The 18194-nt window shown below is 40.3% G+C and overlaps 2 protein-coding genes across 6 annotated transcripts in view; one reads left to right on the forward strand and one right to left on the reverse strand.

Annotated features, from left to right (window-relative positions):
- Window positions 1-2268: 2268 nt before the first annotated feature.
- On the reverse strand, window positions 2269-9972 carry asb6 (ankyrin repeat and SOCS box containing 6). Of its 5 annotated transcripts, XM_088433411.1 has the most exons (8): window positions 9133-9276; window positions 8326-8465; window positions 8025-8200; window positions 7115-7221; window positions 6378-6486; window positions 5791-5874; window positions 2601-3351; window positions 2269-2536 (listed from the first exon to the last, which is right to left on the reverse strand). In XM_088433411.1, exons 2-7 carry the CDS (start codon window positions 8433-8435, stop codon window positions 2636-2638), a joined length of 1302 nt encoding a protein of 433 aa, XP_088289537.1. In that variant the 5' UTR covers window positions 8436-8465; window positions 9133-9276; the 3' UTR covers window positions 2269-2536; window positions 2601-2635. The 5 variants fall into 5 exon arrangements, with proteins under 5 accessions (XP_088289537.1, XP_088289544.1, XP_088289560.1 ...); XM_088433418.1 differs by lacking the exon at window positions 9133-9276 and adding an exon at window positions 9827-9972 and having other exon boundaries at window positions 2269-3351; XM_088433434.1 differs by having other exon boundaries at window positions 2269-3351; window positions 8025-8197.
- Window positions 9973-17155: 7183 nt separating this feature from the next.
- The window catches only part of LOC148430006 (transmembrane protein 132C), a 121820-nt gene continuing 120781 nt past the window's right edge, over window positions 17156-18194 (forward strand). Inside the window, exon 1 of the mRNA XM_088432841.1 lies at window positions 17156-17837. Within this exon, the coding sequence (XP_088288967.1) occupies window positions 17762-17837 (76 nt within the window). The 5' untranslated portion in view covers window positions 17156-17761. The remainder of the gene's footprint in view (window positions 17838-18194) is intronic.

Here is an 18194-nt window from a genome sequence, read left to right on the forward strand (position 1 = left end):
ACGAGTTTATTTTGCTGTTAAGAACATTTTCTTTGTTACTCCAGTCCATCTGAGTAAACATGTGCCATTCCCTCGCCTACTTTGGATTTGTAAAGTTTTGTTTTTTTCAATGAAAGTGCAAAAATGATCTGCGAGGAAACAGACATTGTGACACAAAATCTTTTTTCTTTTCATTTTAAAACGACTCATATGCCTGATCTCGTTAACAGCGTTGAGGAGGCATGCGTTACCTGAGTGTATGATAACTTTGGGTCTTCTGATCAATCATATTGCTTCAAAAGACCTCATTTTGCAGTATGGCACCAGTGCAAACTGCGAAGGCAGTATTATTGATAGCAGCTTGTTGAGTGTCTTGATAGCAGGAAAACTGAGATTAATATCTTTGAGGCGGAATTTGTGGTCAGCAATCAATTCAGGGAAACTTAATCATTTCTTATACATATGTTATGTCATTTCTAGGGTATATGTTCGATATTGTTTTCGGACCCATTCCAGTACAAGCACTAAACCCTTGAATAGTCAGTTACCAATACCAAGTACCGATACATCCCGAGAAAAAAGGTGGATCATTTTAAAGAAAAGCCCTGATGAAAACGAACGGAACACTCCTCTATTATTGTAAATTGTAACTTCTAGTTTGTGATCATAAAGTTGCGATGAGAGTGGGCCAATACTAGTATGGGTTGACGTCGCAAGACCACTACATATGCTGTTGTTGTGTGTGTTTTAAACATTGTATTTATATACTGTTATTTTTACTCCATTTATTCTGTTTTTTAACGAAATGCACTAAGGAGTAGCACCCAAATTTCGTTGTATGCTATACAATGACAATAAGGGCGATTCTGATTCTGATACTGATATCTTGAAATAAGGCCAGGTATTGGTACTTGCACTTCCCTGATATGCAGAAAATACCTTAAGAAAACACGTTTCTCCTGGAGACTTTTACTATGGGATTGCATTGAAGTCAATTAGAACAAATTGTTAGCCATGAAGGGTGAGTTATTCCCCGCACAGAAGTCTTTTGCAATTTGCACAAAGACGTCAACTTTTACATTCAAAACTTCGACTCGTTTTTCACAGATCTCGATCCGATTGTGTAGAGAGGTCTGAGAAAATAAATGCGGGAGAAAACATGCAGCGGGTTTGAATCAAAGGTTGTACGTTACGGGCTGCAGTGCAAGAAAAGGCTGTGGGAGAACAAGCAGGTGTGGTGGAAAGACCCATGGGCTTCAGGGAGAGAATAGATCAATAACTAATTTCAGTACCAAGCTTCACCCGCACTGTTTTCCAATAAATGCTGGATGGAGAGTAGACTTAGCCCCCGCCCCACCCCACTACCTCCATTCTATCACCTTCTTCAAGCTGGCGGTGTAGACTGAGGAAGGAGGCTACTTCATCCCTTTTCCAACCAGAAATGTGACTGCTGATTGCGCAGACGATGCTTCTACAGCTTGAGATCGTGCAAAGCGTTAGCCGCTTTTGCTATTTCTGCGTGCTCTACATATGTCACCCCTGTATCTTTAAAAGATTGCGCTTCCTTCAATCCCCCTCCCTTCCTCTCATTCGGCCAGGGCCGGTGTTGAGGTTTTGTCAAGAGTATGCAGGGAGATCGAGGCAGACAGGAGAGTGAAGCGTGTGTCATGCAGGGCTGCTGCTGCTGCTGCTGCTGAGGCTCTTCTCCTCAGAGGCTGTGACCTAGATAACCAAGAGGAGCTGGAGCGCCTGCAAGCCTTGGAGCCACTCCAGCCTCAGCAATGTCAGGAAGGGGTTAGTTGTGTAACACAATGTCCTATTTAGGTTGCTTGTCACACACATGGATGCAAGCACCATATAGCGTATGGAACCTATGTACAACCCTACTCTGATTCCCATATGTGCAGACAAACGGGTTCCGACAAAAAGGAGCGACTGAGCAAGACCGAAGAAAAGCATCTGAATTGAAACAGAAGCATTACGAACGCTTGGTCAAACTTTTCATGTCAGGGGCTCCTGCAGCCATGTGGTCACTGTGGAGCCAAGCAAAGCATAAGCATCTGTGGTCACACTTACTGCAACTTTGCAGTCAATACGTTTGAAAACGTATTTAACGCAACCAACGGTTTTAACTACTATATTTATTTAACGAGACAGTTCATATGAGCTTGAAACATGGATATGCAGTCTTGCCTCCAGAGTCAGTGATTTCATTCTCACGGCAACGTCATAAAAGAACAATGCCGCGTCGTTTTTGTGTAATGTGTTGACGAACAGAAATCCTTCATCGCCAGTCGGTGACTTTTTATTAGTCAAACTTCAACTTAAGCAGAAAGAAAAGCAATTTCACGTCACAATCACTTTGAGGAGATAAGTCAACACAATCGTGTAAGAACTTTAAAAGGCTGCAGTGTAAATACCCCATGGAGGAACACTGCCATCTGGTGACAATTAGGTAGATTTGCAGCACATCTGACATCACGTCCACATTGAAGCTTGCCTTGCGTCACACGTTGGCAACGGTGCGACGAATTTGGCTTTGGAGCACTGTTTAAAACTAAAATAAAAAACAAAATGATTAGAACTGTGTTGTGACAGCTGCTTTACATTCATTTATGCACCTGACACACAGTCCTTCCTGTGCCACAGCAGATGATCAGAGCTGATTTTGCTGGGGCTTAAAGCGGTCCCAGCCAGGTTTTGGCTTGTATGTGCGCTCGGGAAGAAGGAATTCTTTCAGTCTGTCTGGTAACGGCAAAGCGTCGATTCTCTCGTCCAGTGGCCGGGGCCGGAACTGGCCCCTAATGAATGCCCTGCAAAGGCACTTGAGAGCGGCAGGGGAGGTATCACGCACGACCGCCCGGCTATACAGATCTTGTAGAGCTTGAGCATATGGGTGCGGGTCGTGTCCAAAGGCAAGCGGGCCCAGCCTGGAATGCGGGCTGACCGTGGGGTAGTTTACCCTCATGAGGTCCAGCAAATACTCAGCCTGCTCAAGGAGCTCTGAGGCATCATTTGGATCTGAGCACTGCCGCAGGGCCGTCTGAAGCCGCTGGAAAATGATGGTGGAAGCTTGCCAGCAGGAGTCACTGTGGGCACAAAACAAAGAGGCTCCACTTTGGATCACCATTACTGCCAGGGGGAAGAGCAGGTCAAAGTGCTCCAGGCTTGTTTGGGTCAGGGAGGACTCGCTGTCAGTTGCATCACGGCTGGGGTCCACACCGTGCGCCAGCAGTAACTCTGTGGTTTTCACGCAGAATTTCCCCATCTCGGCAGCGTCCTCGGCGTTGCCGTCGAGTGCCTCCTTTACCAGAAACACCAACGAAGACGCGACTGTTTCGCCATCTTCGGTAACGGCTCGGACGTCAGCACCTGCGCACAATGTGCCCATTCCTTGTTCACAGTTTTATCAACGCTCCAGTTTTCTTTGAAGCTGTCATTGCGTTGCGTGATATTTAAAAACAAAAGAAAAAATAAAGTTCTGGAATATAAGCAGAGTCTTTGAAGATGACTGAGTATTACATGTGGAACACACTAGTCCTTGTGGCTGAAACTAGCAATTATTTTAATAATCAATTAATTGTTTTGACAATCAAATTGGATTTTTTTCAAACATGTTTTCATTTCCATATCTTTCTTTAAAAACATGACATTGGTTCAAAGAGACAGAAGCAAACGCACAAATATAATACAGTCGGCCCCCGGTTTACGAACACCCTCTTTTACGAACATTTCGACTTACGAGCGTGGACCGCAGAGTTTTGTGTCCCCCACTTACGCACAAACCTTCCGTCTTACGAACAGTACGACATGCCGGCCATTGTATTAGTACATTTATTTTCGCTTTGCTACGTCAACTAAATCAGAAGTTGACGCTCATCACGGCAACGTTGAACGCTATTGCTCTTACAATGTCACAGTCACTGTCTCAGTCACGGTGTCAGTCCCGGTCTCACTCACGGAGATGCTATTGGCCGGCGTTACGTCAATCACAGAAATGCCGATATGCTATTGGCCGAACGCCTTTATCTAGCTTGATGGCACAGCTGGTCGGGATGGAAGGAAGGAGAGAAAATGAGTGAAAAACGGAAGGAAGGAATGTTGTGAAGACTTTGCAAACTTTATCTGTGAGACACGGCTTCTAAAATTGCAAGTGGCGGTAAAGGAAGAAGTAAGAGGATGATGACAATAGAAACCAGCAGGAGATAATAAAAAAAAAAATACGAAGGAGGCGCGCGCATGGCTCGTGAGTATGACCGTAACCGCTCGGCAATCTTCTAAGGGCAATACTTTCCTTGCCGGGGGACGGACCTCGATCGACAACAAAATTGAGAGGCTTCTTCTATTATGGATTAAAGAGAAGGAAATCGCCGGTGATATGTTCTAGTTTGAGAAAAGTTCTCGTTTAAGAAAATAAATCAATAAATTCTGCGGGTTGGTCTCTGCTCCCCTCCGCCTCCACCCAGCTCAAGTCACGTCGCCCCAAAGGTAAATGTCATTTTTCCTTTGTATATGTTATTTAATTTAACTGTACAGTAGATTATGTTACTCATTTTTAATATGTGTATAAAGTTGTGATGTTTTTACCTAAGGTTTTTGCACGCGTTGCACGCATTCACTAATTAACATAGGTTTGGATTGCCCGTCATACGAGCAGTTCAAGCTACGAGCGTAGCTGCTGAACGGATTAAGTTCGTAACACGGGGACCCACTGTATATTGCTGACTTTGGTCCTAAACATTCCCCCTAAAAAGCCAAAAATGTTGATCACAGTTTTCTACAGGTAATTTTGTTTATTTATTTATTTATTTATTTATTTTCCCCCAACATAAAGATATTCAGTCCACTTTCATGTAAGTTGTCCGAGATTGGATATGTAACAATGATAAGATGAAATTCTGAGCATTAGGACAGTTTGAAATGAAAAAAATCCCCCAACATAAAGATATTCAGTCCACTTTCATGTAAGACGTCCGAGATTGGATATGTAACATTGATAAACTGAAAATCTGAGCATTAGGACAGTTTGAAATTAAAATAAATAAATAAATAAAAATAAAAATGATTTATCAAAATAATGAATTAATTTACTGATGGAATTGTTGTTTATCAATCAATCAATGCAACTCTGCATTATTAAGTATAAATTGGAAACATTGAATGCTGAATATCATATTGGAATGAAAGTACTGTACACTTTTTTTTGCAATACCTATGTACCGCTAAACAAATTGGTGTATTTTGCTACCCCTCTATTTAAGATTTCTCTTGACTGGGGTACACCCTGAACTGGCTGCCAGCCAACTGCAGAAAAGATTGTATTCAATTTTTTTTCATTAAAAAAAAAAAATCCCCAGAAATGACCGTAACGTTACCAGGAGAGAGAGGCTCTCTTAGCTTAGTGGGTTTGGATCTCCAAACGATCCTTAGAATCAATTTGTTGTGCCCAAGGAAGGTAGACACAGGAGCTTTTAACTCAACTGTAGCAATGCAAGGTCAATTTTGCCACATTTTTAAATTAGCAGTATTACTGTGGGCATATGGAGTACCATGTCTCCATACACATAGCCAAAATAACTACAACAAAAGTCAATCTGATATAATAATAAAGTACCATGCATGCCAGATTATGATGTACGATGTATGATGTATGATGTCCAATCATACAGTACTTACCTACAGTATATTAGACTAATATAAGTGTGTCATTTTGGATGGCCCAAACCACTGATAGCGGAAGCAACTCTGGCTTTTTGTTTTTAAATGGATTAATAAGAAGGGTGCGATAACAGCAAGGTGTGTGATCAATACCTCTCTGAAGAAGAAGCTGGATGTTCTCTATGTTCACAGTTAGGCCATCACTGCTTGCCAAGGCATGAAGTAAAGGGCTTTTGCCTTTAAAGACATCATGACAATCACTTGTAAACAGTCAATTTATCACCATTAAACCCTGTTTAAACACGACTATTTTTCATTAACAACGGTGCGGTCTAGGTCTGCTTTTAATACAGGGGTGTTTTTGTGGATAAAATGCACTCTTAAAAAGTGGTTGTTTGGAAAATGCTGGCTGTATTGTTCCCAGGGCTGCTTTTCAAGCATATGCTACAAAGATAACAAGCTTGATGCAGCATCTGTGTATCTGCTATTACAAGCAGATAAATTCTACTCTTACTGTAGAAGTCAAATCGTCAACCAACATATATAGGGAGGTGACAAAAATGTGCTTGTGGGTACCACAGAGCGGACAAGCACTCTTGGTACCAATTGCAAGTTACAGGAGTGTTTGCAGCTATGAATACATTCAAATATTTTCATCATTTAAAAATTACGATTATTTAAAAATGCAAATTTGCAAATAATTTTGGTTTTATGTTATCTGGAGGTTATCATTAATGTACCTCGTTTATCCCTTGCATTCACATTGGCACCCAGATCAAGCAACGTAAGCAGACAGGGCAAACGGTCCGAGTCCTCACTGGCAAGATCCAAGGGGCTGCTCTCATGAATCTAACGGGTGATAAATTAAAGACTGATTTACAAATTAAAGTGTTATTTATTTCACCCAACATTTATACATTTAACCCAAAACAATTGGGTCAAATGTATGATCCATAATGTTTGGCTTATTAAATTGAGATAAATACAGATTTGGCTGAAATAACTGTTGAGTTATTTATCCCATTTTTAGGGGTAAATAACCCATGCATTGGGGTCAAATGAATCAAGTTTAGTTGCTGCCAGTCAATCCCAGGTCACATATAAAACATTAACATTCATATTCACAGCCTGTAAACATTTTTGAAGTTTTGGAAAATCTAAAAAGCATGTCTTTAATTACGTTTACATGCATGCGTTTAGAATGTTGCAGATAGCTTGTATTCATGTGGAAAACCTACACAGGCACTGGGAGAGAAGCAACTCAGCCTTTGACTATGAGGTACAGTAGATGTGTGAGCCACATGCACAACTGTGTTGCCAAATACTAAATATTTTAAAAGCAAACATTAGCTACATCATCCAGTACTGTGAAACACAGTTCCACACTGCAATCCACAACTATGACAATTAACAAAACATTTTTTACAGTTCAGGTATTAGATTTCATTAGCAAGATGAACCTTATAATTTGACTTACTCTGTCTCTTTTTTCGATGTCAGCTTTGTGCTCGATGAGCAATTTCACCATGTTTGGTCTGTTTCTCAGGACTGCTATATGCAGTGGATTGTAGAACGATACTGGGTCTGCAGGATTGTAGAAAAAAAGATGAGCACACAAAACGCATAGTCTTCGCTTAGTGAGAGTTTTTGCTACAGGATTATCACATGGGAGAGGCACTGGGCCAGCCCATGAAATGCCCCCGAAAATAGTGAATAATTAATGGCCATTCAATTGCATTAAAAAAACAAAAAACAATCAATACACTTTTTAATTTAAAAGTCTTAAATTAATCAGGATATACGACCAGTAATTCTTCAAGAAATGTGGGTGTTGCTATTTTCCTTTAGAAAAGCAGGAAACAGAATCCTCAAAAACATTCTAACAAAACAAAAAGGCTAATCCAACGAACTTGAAGACGATGCATTTCAATTATGCAGGACTGTAAAGAACACTTATGTTTATGGTGAAATGCTGGAATCAAACTGTCACATAACAGTACTTGGAAACAGCTAAATTTGAATGCCAAAACTGTTCAGGCTTAAATTTGTCAACTGCATGACCACAGTTCCCAATATTTCAGTAACTCAGTGTCTATAGATTTCAAAGAACTCAATTCATATAAATACTATACCGTAATTTGGCACATTGTCACAGCTCGTTTTTCCAACAAGATTGGAGAAAACACCCCAAACGTTTTGTGCTCCAAATTCCCTTGTAATTGTGTAATTGTTATCAAATGCGTCCTGATTGTTTGAGGATCGATATTATACTGAGCACAATTTCTACTGATATTGATCAGCTGCCTATCGTGATATACAGTACAGTATATTGATACTGAATTATAACCAGAGTTACTAAAAATTTAGTAGGATGTATGCATGCTTACCCTCAAAATTAAGATCTGCTCTGTACTGTAGAAGGACTTCAGCAGCCTCCACGTGTCCTCGCTCAGCCACCTTAAACAGTGCGTAGCCAATCCCTTCCCTGAACACTTCAGACTGGGACTCTCGTTCCAGTAGCTCCATTAAAGAACTGCACCGACGTCTTTCATCATCTGGACTTCTGGGTCAAAAGGAGAAATGGAATTACAATACATTTTAATTGTGCGAGATGCTTTGTATGCCTTGTTCTTTATACTGAACTGGTAAAAGACACCTTAGAAAGTTATTTGCACAAGGTTTGCCTACCTGCCCTGTTGACTACAATCCCCTTCTTCCAGTCCGACCACGTTCATGACAGCATCCACAAATGGCTGATACTCGTATATGACCTTTCGAAAACCGTGGAGGTAAGGCATGGCTCATCAGATAATGCGGCGTCTCTGAACCTCGATTGAACCAAGGCACATGGCTGATATTAGAAAAACCTTACGGCACACCACCGATGAAAACAGCATACGAATATGTATAGAAGCAATGATGATCTTAACTCCGGTTACTTTCTCCTTCGTCATACCTGATTTTAAGTAAAAGTTCATCAGCAAGCTCTGCAGAAGCCAGATAACGATCTTGATCATTTGGATCAAGTGTGTTATAAAATTAAGACATCGCATACATGCAGGATAGCGGCTCTTTAGGACCGGAGTTGACTATGCCCACTCTAGAGTCAAAGTTATATGGGTGTGCTGTAGTATGCGTAAATGTGAGCGTGTGTGTGTGTGTGCGCGCGCGCGCGCTCGTCTACGAATGAGTGGGGTCGATTTTAAACTGAAGTTGTAGTCTATGTATGAAAAACGTGGTTTAAATCCAGGTTAATTTGATTTGACATGATTTTTGGATACCACGTAACCCAATGTAACGTTTGAACCATGTGAGGAGCAAAATATTAATCAAACAAAGTCGAGCATAACTCTTATGGCAATCTGCCGAAAAACAATTGGAACTTTGAAAAGAACCAGACCAGATGCAATCTTGGAAGATACCCCCGTTGAACTTCACCAGTGAAACTACGCTCATTTTAACTTTCAATGTTTTTGCTGAACGCTAGAAAATTACCTTGCAATCAAATGTCAGTAAAATCTTGCCTCGGTTAGCGTTGTGTTTTCGTTGTGTGTCCCGTTTGTCCAAATTTAAAAAATTAAAGCGCTCTGTGCAATCAATTTGATGATCGTCGCCTCTGACGTTTAGAAAACAGGAAATGTTTATAGCTCCATGACGGTTTGTTCCCTCAAGAAACAAAACACTGAAACAACGTTCCGCTTAGTAATTTATGTACTTATGTATGTGTGTATGCGTGTATGTATGTAAAAAACAACTAAACAAACAAATAAATAAACACATTCAATCGTATTATTTAATGATGCCGTGCTAAGGGGGCCCCATACGGAAACAGTCATGCATGAAGCGTCATTTTCCAAATGTTAATTTCAAATGTTACACCACAATGGTAACAAAAACATGCAGTAAATAGCCTACATCGATTTTATGGCAGTATAAATTGAATTTATTAGGAGAAACAAGTATGAAACTTAGACTTAGTAAATTTAGACTTAGTTTGTTTGTTAAATGAACTCACTGACACCAAATGGTGACGGTCCAATAAACAGCACTTTTTGCGTGGTTCATTTGCATGATTAAACAAAGCAAAGCTTTTTACTTTGATACTCACAAAAATGTATACCAACGCAACGAAACACCTTCAAAAAAATAAATAATGATAAAACCAAATAAATAACGTGATTGTGATTACCTTGACTTACAGCAATGTAGACTACGTTTTAGGGCGGGCAAGAGCGAATTTTTTGACGATATATTAATTAAATCAAGCAAACGTGGACTTGGCATGACATACACAGTAAATCACGAAGGATTAAATACATGTTCATTTGCTAGTGTTTTACGTTACGTGCACGTGTCCTTTAGAAAAGGAAAGGGCATACGTTACCCTCTAGATGGCAGCAATGCTGTACAGCCAAGCGTTCAGTGTCTAAGTGTTGGAGCGTGTGTGAACAACTGCTATAGAAAATGGATGGATGGATGGATGGATGGATGGATGGATGGATGGAATGGATTCCCATCCATTGGAATGGAGTAGACTTGCACCAGTGTAGCTGTGTTCAAACTGATCTTCTCAGTGGCATCCTATTCCTTTGTGCTCAAAGTTTTTGAGCTATTTTCTTATGAAATATTATTGATTTAATTTGGAGCGACAAAAGCTCCCCTTTAATTTGGAAACAGTGTTTTACAGTTCCAGTCCTAGAACTTGCACCCTCTTTGTGTGCTCTTCATTGACATTTGTCTTTGCATGTCTGTGCAAGAATTTAAATGTATCATGTGAATCAAATTTATTTTTGAGAGGTTATTAATTGAATAATACATTAGTTTAAATACCTCATTTTTATAGCCAAATTATTTCAAGATATTTTTTAAGCCTTTATGAACATGCATACTGAAGATGACTGATAAAATATCAATTGCTTTCCTTTTTGGGTACATTTGTCTCTTTCTACTGATATAGTCACAACTTGTTTGATGTTGACAATGCACATCTTTGTCAGAGGAAAGCAATAGATTTCTATTAATTGTACTACATAAAAGATTGACTATTATCTGCATTGGGTCACCGATTCACATAATTTCATTTGTTTTACTCCTGTATTGGGACACTGCAATCAAATTATTATGATTATTAAGATTTTCTTTTTTAACATTGAGATCAAGATTTAAATGCATTATACTGTAGATCTTTTGAATATAAAGTGACTTCAGTAATAAAGTTAGATTTACATACGACGAGAACCACAGTAGATAGACTCTTTATTAAATTAAATCATCTATTAATACAAAAACAAAATAAAAACTATTCTGTTGGCCACAAATAGTTGGTAATATCAATTCTGAAACAAGGCATCCTCTTGTCAACATCACCTGTCAAGTTAACATATCCTCTCAAGGGTGAAGAAACTCAAGATTCAGGCTGTTATTTGTTCTACTGGTGATATATTTGACCTGCTCCAACCTCTGATAATCGGATTTCCACAAGGTGAAATTAAAATTTTTTATAGCCTAGATAATTCAGTCCCATAAGGTTCTTTTTGTGGCGTTGTCAAGAGCTACAGACAAAACAAAAAAAAATTACAAAGCCACAAAGCATTCTGTCCAATGCATATTTTGTGGCATTTGAGCTGAGAGACTGATGCAAATAGGAGACTTTAATTGTTGCAAATGCAATGTCATTTTAAGATGGGATGACATGTACAGTAGCTCTTGAAAGATTTGCAAACTTGGGTGAAAGGTTCCGGAAGCGCAATAATCAGGTGAAGCTGGAGGCAGAGAAACGATAATAGAGTAGGACAGCATTCTGGTTCTAGTCTGCTCAGTGCTGTGGTGAGATTTTGAATGATCAGACCGGCGGGTCCGAGCTGAATATCCTTTTGTGTTGGGGGCATATTGCTGGGTGAAGCTGGAGGCAGAGAAATGATAATAGAGTAGGACAGCATTCTGGTTCTCGCCTGGCTCAGTGCTGCGGTGAGATTTTGAATGATCAGACCGGCGGGTCCGAGCTGAATATCCTTTTGTGTTGGGGGCATATTGCTGAGTGAAGATTGCGACTGGAAATAATCAGGCCTTTTAAAGGTCAGTCAAGTTAAGGACACATAAAGTAGAACGTGGCTGCAGCTGATAAGACATAAGTGTCTCTGGGAGGAAGAATACACTGTCTCTCATGAGTTCTTTTCTGTAAGACATTGAAAATAATCAAATTGAGGGTGCTTAGAAAATAATGGGCAATTTGTCATTCAAATTTTCCTGGCGACTCGTTCAGGGTGTACCTTGCCTGTCGCTTCAAGTTAGCTAGGACAAGGACCTGCTCACCCTTGACCCTAATGAGGAAACAGATTGACTGCATAATTGCAAAATACTGTGCCTGGGATAGATTTCAAGTTTCACTATTCCTATGTATTGAGTAATCAAAATGCAAAAGTATATAGTGAAATAATGATGATCAAGTCTCATTGCAGTCACAAATTATGTTCCTCAGTTTGTGTGTTTCGCATCCTATGGTGTTGTATAAACTGCCATGCAGAGGTGGATACACAAGTTAATCATACCTGTGGCATGGTGACCTAGTGGACAACACCTCTTCCTCAAAGTTCTGAGGTTGCAGGTTTGATTTTGGACTCTGTCCTGTGTGAGGTTTGTATGTTATTACCATGCTTGAGTGAGCTTTTACTGGCCGCCTCTCATATTCCAAAAAACATGCATGTAAGGTCCTTTGAACACTCTGTAGAATCTACAGACATCTACACTGTAGATATTAAATGTGATTAGTTTTGTCTAGGACGGCTTGTGGAGCAGTGGCTAGCACGTCCGCCTTGAAGTTTAGGGACCTGAGTTCACATCCACCTCGCTCTGGCCTTCCAATGTGGAGTTCTTTCTGGGCACTCCAGCTTCTTCCCACGCTCCGAAAATATGCATAGGAGGTTTATTGGACATACTGAATTGTCTGTAGTTGTGATTGGGTGCACAAATGGTTTTTCTTCTATGTGTGCCCTGCAGGGTTGGCAACCAGTACAGGGTCTCCTCCGTCTACTGCCCGTAGTCAACAGGGATAGGCACCACCGAGCCTGCAATCCTTGTGAGGATAACTAGAAAATGGATGGATGGAGGGTTGTCCATGTATGCCCTGCGATTGGCTAGCGGCCAGTCCAGGATCTACCCCGCCTCTCATTATTTTTAGAAAATAAATAATATTCAGACCAATTGAGTGATAGCGATAGTGATGCCACACCTGATGATCTCTAAAGGCGAACTGATGTGTAGTGTGATAGTGGTTGGAAATCACCGATTTTGATAACACTTTAATCAATATAAAATCAAAAAGAATTACCGGTAAGAAACATAATATGAAAAAAGGACTTTTACTTTACTTGACGTTATTCAAAGCGCTTTTGGTCTGTAAAATGAAGTCAAAGTAGGAGTTACGACGGTATGAAAGAAAAAAAAATACTAAACAGAGTCACAGTGATATTCGTCTTGGCTTCCAATACACCAGGTCAACATCTGGTGTAATTTAAGCTCTTGCGTTCAACAAGAGCCACTGTGTAACGGTTCATTTATCTGACTCCTGTGGAACCAGCATGGGTTCAATTACCACTAAGTGATGATGTTTAGGTGAGGATGAAAGGTTCAAGGTTGTCTGTCCTTACATGTGCCACGTGATTGACTGGTGACCAGTCCAGGATATAGTCCGTTTTTTGCCCACAGTCAGCAGGAGGCGACCCCATTATCCTGCGGCTCTGAACTAAAAAAAAAACAGTTGCGCATCGCTGGGTGGCATTCACTACCAATTTACATGTAAATGATCATCAATTTGAAAACACGCTCTTTCAGATGAAATTAGTCACAAGAATGGATGTTTAGAAATGATGCTGTTCACAATATGTCCCACTTTATCTTTTGTCATTTAATGGTAGATGCCATCTTCACAATATGTCCCAATTTATCTTTTGTCATTTAATGGTAGATGCCATCATCTTTGTTTGAAAATGTTTCTTGCAGAAATAAGGCAGCAAATGGAAGGACAGTTCTGATTTGTGAGTTGTGACTCACTGCACTGGAGGCCAGAGGAAGGTCACTTGCTTTCTTCCTTCTGGGCATCAGGCTTGAAAATGAAGTGACAGACCCAGAGAGGCTGATAAGTAAATACAGTTTTAATGGCCTACGAATGGCTGGTGGAGATCTGCACAGGCCCGGAGGTGGGCAAGGCACAGAGGGCAACAGGGTATTCTGCAGCAGCTATTATTAATGCTATCATAGATCAGATAGACCAAGGGAGGAGAATAAAAGGTTGTGATGAATCTGGGCCTCCTGTCCCCAAATGACATGAGGGAAAGCTACTGTGGCTGGTTAAGGTCATGGATGAAGGATACCTCCCCAAAAGACTTATGGAATGATTCATTAGACCGAATGCAAAGAACAGGAGGATGGCCTGGGGAGTTCCTGAAGGTCATCGGTTGAGACATGGCGACTTATAATAAGCATCTTTGATTAACCTTATGCAGTAAGCCTGGTCATACATACTGTACATATCTACTGCGGCTATATGTGCTACTTCATCTTTTCTGGGTGGGAAGTTGAAATCTGTACAATCACTGACTTGTGGTGAAATGAAGACTGAGGGCTTCTTAGATTATCCACCATTCAGAATTTAATCAGGTTTTACAGCATTATTGAGTGGGTATTGATCCCTTATCAGCTGCACAAGTCAGCTTTATGAACAAGTACATTAATGCAAGGACTGTTCAAGAAGGTTGGAGAAACCCTGCTTCTCTCAATGCACCATTCAACTGAAGTCCGCATCGACAAGGAACCTCCTGAATACTCAGTCACAGATCCCTTTGTCCAGGTATTACTGTCCCACGTCCTTTCCTAACATACACTGTGTGCATGCACACAATTGCGGCATTATAGAAAAAAATGCTACAATATGTTTTTGACTCTTTTGAGAAGAAGGCATGCAGCATTTATCTTATCAATCCTTAAGATCTTATTCCTTGACCTGCACCCGAGTCTCCAGTTGCCAATGATGTTACCCAATATGCAACGGTTTAAAAACTCCAGTTCAAGTGGACTACTATCGAATGCGATTAATTCAACACTACTTCTGTTTGTGCTCATAATCTTGGATTTTCCCTCCATGGTGGTAAGGCCTGCTTGATGTGAAATAACTGCCACTGTTTCAAATTTTATAACACATACCAATTGGGAATTATTCTAGATTCCAAAGACATTCCTCTCCAACATCAACTCATTGATCACTTCTCTTCTGGACTACTGCAATCTGGTCCTGTATAGGCACCTACTGCAAGGTCTTGGAGAGGCTCCAGCATATCCAGACCTTTACTGCCAGAGTTATCACCTACTCAAAGCCTTGGCAGATCATCACCTCCATCCTCATCCGCTTCACTAGTCTTCAAAGTTCTCCTAATGACCTATAAATCATTCCATACCTTGGCTCGGCGCCAATTTACCAAACTTCTCTGTCACGACACCCCTTCACTAATGCTGTGCTCATCTGATGCTGGCTGGCCTGCTCTCCCTCCCAAGCACTTCATTCTGGAACTTTGGTGACAGCCCCCCAGGCCCCTTCTACAAATCTGTGTTTGTGCTTCCCAACAGAAGTAATTTAAAACCTCCTCAAGCATCATATTTTCACCAAACCTCATTCAATAATATGACTACACACACACACGCACATGGAATTATTAAAAATGTCACAAAAACTACTTGCGCAAAAGTAAGACTCGACAGGTAAGGATGTAAAGGTATTTTTGTGCACCCTGTACGTGTGGCATTTCATTGTTTGGGTCAGTCGATGTGCAAGGAATGAAAGCTTCTAAGACATCACAGTCTTGAGACCTTTTTTTGAACATCAAAGTCTTCAATCAATTTTCCAATCTAAATGCCACACCTGTTGAGACTTCATGGCGAACCTCTCAAAGAGCATGCAATATTTGTGCGGGTTCTTCTTGGGCAGGAGATGGATGATGTGTATGTTTTTCCAGCCGCTAACACCTCCGTAATTTGGCCTGCAAAATGGAATTTCCATATGGAGAGCCTCAAGGAGTTCAAACTTTTTTTTTAACGACTTGCAGTGACAGAAGACGTAGCCTAAGACATTAGGGCACCGCATGCTGCTTTATTCAATTTCCAGATGTTCACTGGACGTCAGGATGGCCTGGGTTTCAAGGGATTATTGATGTCAGAAAAAAACTCTTTATTTTTTTATTTTTTAAATTTTACTGCCAGCCCACAAGCTCGCCATTAAAACAAGCAAGGGGACCTCCCCCACCGACGCTTTTTGCTATCCCTACTTCTAATTCTTTTTGCAGAAAGCTTCCAGCATCAAATTGCTCACATCTTGGCTGAAGAAAATGACAGATTTTTCCTCAACCTAATTAAATAAAAACCCACCGACCAGATGTGTTAAGAATAAGGTCAGAAGAAGCCGCACAGCGAATCTGATCACATATGGTTTTAGTTTTATAACATATTTGAATATCATTCCATCCTATTCCACTTTCACAATGTATTATGTGCAAGTACGTATAACACATGGATTACTATAAAAATGTGTAGTTTGCATCTCTTATGAAATATTTGGAATCCTAACGAGTCTGCATTTTTCTGAGGAATCTCATACAGCATATTGCGAAAGAAAAAGCAATTAAAAAAAACTAATTTATTCATTTTAAAGCAAAAAAAAACAATAATGATTCGGCGGTTGGGTTCTTATTTAATCTGATATTACTGTAACATATGCTTTTGTAATCGTCCAATTTTCAATAAGATTAAAACAAAAATTTGGGACACTGTTGAATGTGGCTATAATTGTATTAAAACAAAAGGTCGTTTTGTTTTCATTTTTTTCCCCCTCAAATAGAAAGCTATTAATTTTGGTGGCCGGTCTAATCATAATTGCTGTAATGTAACTGTGTGGGTTTTCAAAAATCTAAAAAGACCTCTGTGCAAAAATGAATACAATTAGTGGTAGATCTCGTGAATGTCTCCTTATATGCTACAACAAAACAAGCGTGTATTAAAAAAAAAGCGATTTCTCTGTCTGAGTTCTGATCTTTTGACTTCTACCTGTTTGTAATGACAGCCAAGATTTTATCAGTCACAAATTCGACTGTCAGTTCCGTGTCCGCAGCACAAGGGGTCACTAGTGTCCTCCAAAAAATGCACTTGCAGTTCATGCACTTGGCGGGACAAGTTTGCCATCTCTTTTGACAATGTCATCCAACAATCATGCAAATCGGAAACATCATTAAATTGTTAGGCGAGGCTCTGTGTCTAACGTTGTTTTAGAATACAATGAGCTATTCTATTGGATACTTGACTTTGTATTGTGTACGCGCGTATGTGTGCGTGTGTGTTGAGAGCTCCTCTCCCTCGATGTGTGTCAGTACGACTTCTTTCTCTTTTCCATTTGCGTTTTGGTGGCTGGAGCCAATAAGCTTCCCTACTCACGCAGGCGAGCTTGCACACGCACTCGACGTTGCACTAAAGCCGGACTTAAGACTTTCGTAGAATATTACAGGCACCTGATGTCAAGTGGGTTGGAAGCTGCTAGTTTTATTTATCGTTGCGCCGTGCGCAGCGGGAGCAGCTGGAGTTTTCATCCGGACTTGATTAAGGATTTCATGGGAGCGCTTTAATGTCTGGTGTTTGGACTTGAACATTTTTTTTTTGGTGTGTTCTCCCCCACCCCTTTCCTGTCACCTTACCCGTACTTCAGGAAGCGTCAACCGTGCAAAAGACCAAGTGATGCTTTGAGGAGACGCTATTCAACACATTTCTCACCTTTTGCTTCTTTGGGACATGGTGTCACCTGGATCTTAGACACGAATCCAACATTTTATCTTTTTTACTTTTCGAAAATGGTTGAAAGAGTCACAGAAAAGCGCGCAAGTTTCCTTCACTTCATATTCAAGTCAAAGAGGACGAAAAACAACAATCAACAAAGGCGCCTTTTATAAAGGTTTATTTTTGAATTCTGTTTAGCATTTGTGTGTAACAGGAGCAAGTGTGTATCGTTCCTTTCTTCCCTGTTATAGAAATATGCAGCTATTACACTTTTCACCTTCGATGTGAGACATTTGAACTTGACTTTGTTTTGGTGATGATTTCCCCACGCATCACTCCAAGAAACATGTTGCACATTCTTGTGCCGCTCTCTGTGGCTTTGCTTTTGAGAGGTAAGACAATTTTCAACCTTTTCCCTCCATTTTCGGTAGTGATTCACTTTCAACATAATACTTCTTTATTTTGCCAAAGGAAACAAGGGTTGAAAGGCAGAGATTTTGACATTTTGTCCTTGCGTTACACCTAAATCGTGGTGCAATAACCTAGTAGATTTGCACTTGTCTGCCCCCCCCCCCCCCCCCCCCCCGAAATCTATTGGCCTATTGTAGATAACATTTGTCATAAATATTTAGAGTTTACTACACTTCAGACACAAATTTTAGGCTTATACAATGATTTCTGTTTTTGAAGTCCACACATTTTCATGGAAAAGGTACATAGACCTTCGGGGTTACAGAACATCCACTTAA

Source organism: Hippichthys cyanospilos, chromosome 1, assembly GCF_059441005.1.
Source record: "Hippichthys cyanospilos isolate Australia breed blue-spotted pipefish chromosome 1, RoL_Hcya_1.0, whole genome shotgun sequence".
In the NCBI taxonomy this organism is placed as follows: Eukaryota; Metazoa; Chordata; class Actinopteri; order Syngnathiformes; family Syngnathidae; genus Hippichthys; species Hippichthys cyanospilos.

What these genes read in the sequence shown, in the direction of transcription:
- asb6 (XM_088433418.1), bottom strand. Translation starts at nt 8,435, where the DNA reads ATGCCTTACCTCCACGGTTTTCGAAAGGTCATATACGAGTATCAGCCA. An exon ending in GAATGCAAGGGATAAACGAG is followed by an intron (nt 5,875 to 6,377) that starts GTACATTAATGA and finishes ATGTCTTTAAAG; the next exon opens with GCAAAAGCCCTTTACTTCAT. An exon ending in CCAGCTTCTTCTTCAGAGAG is followed by an intron (nt 3,352 to 5,790) that starts GTATTGATCACA and finishes CATTGTGCGCAG; the next exon opens with GTGCTGACGTCCGAGCCGTT.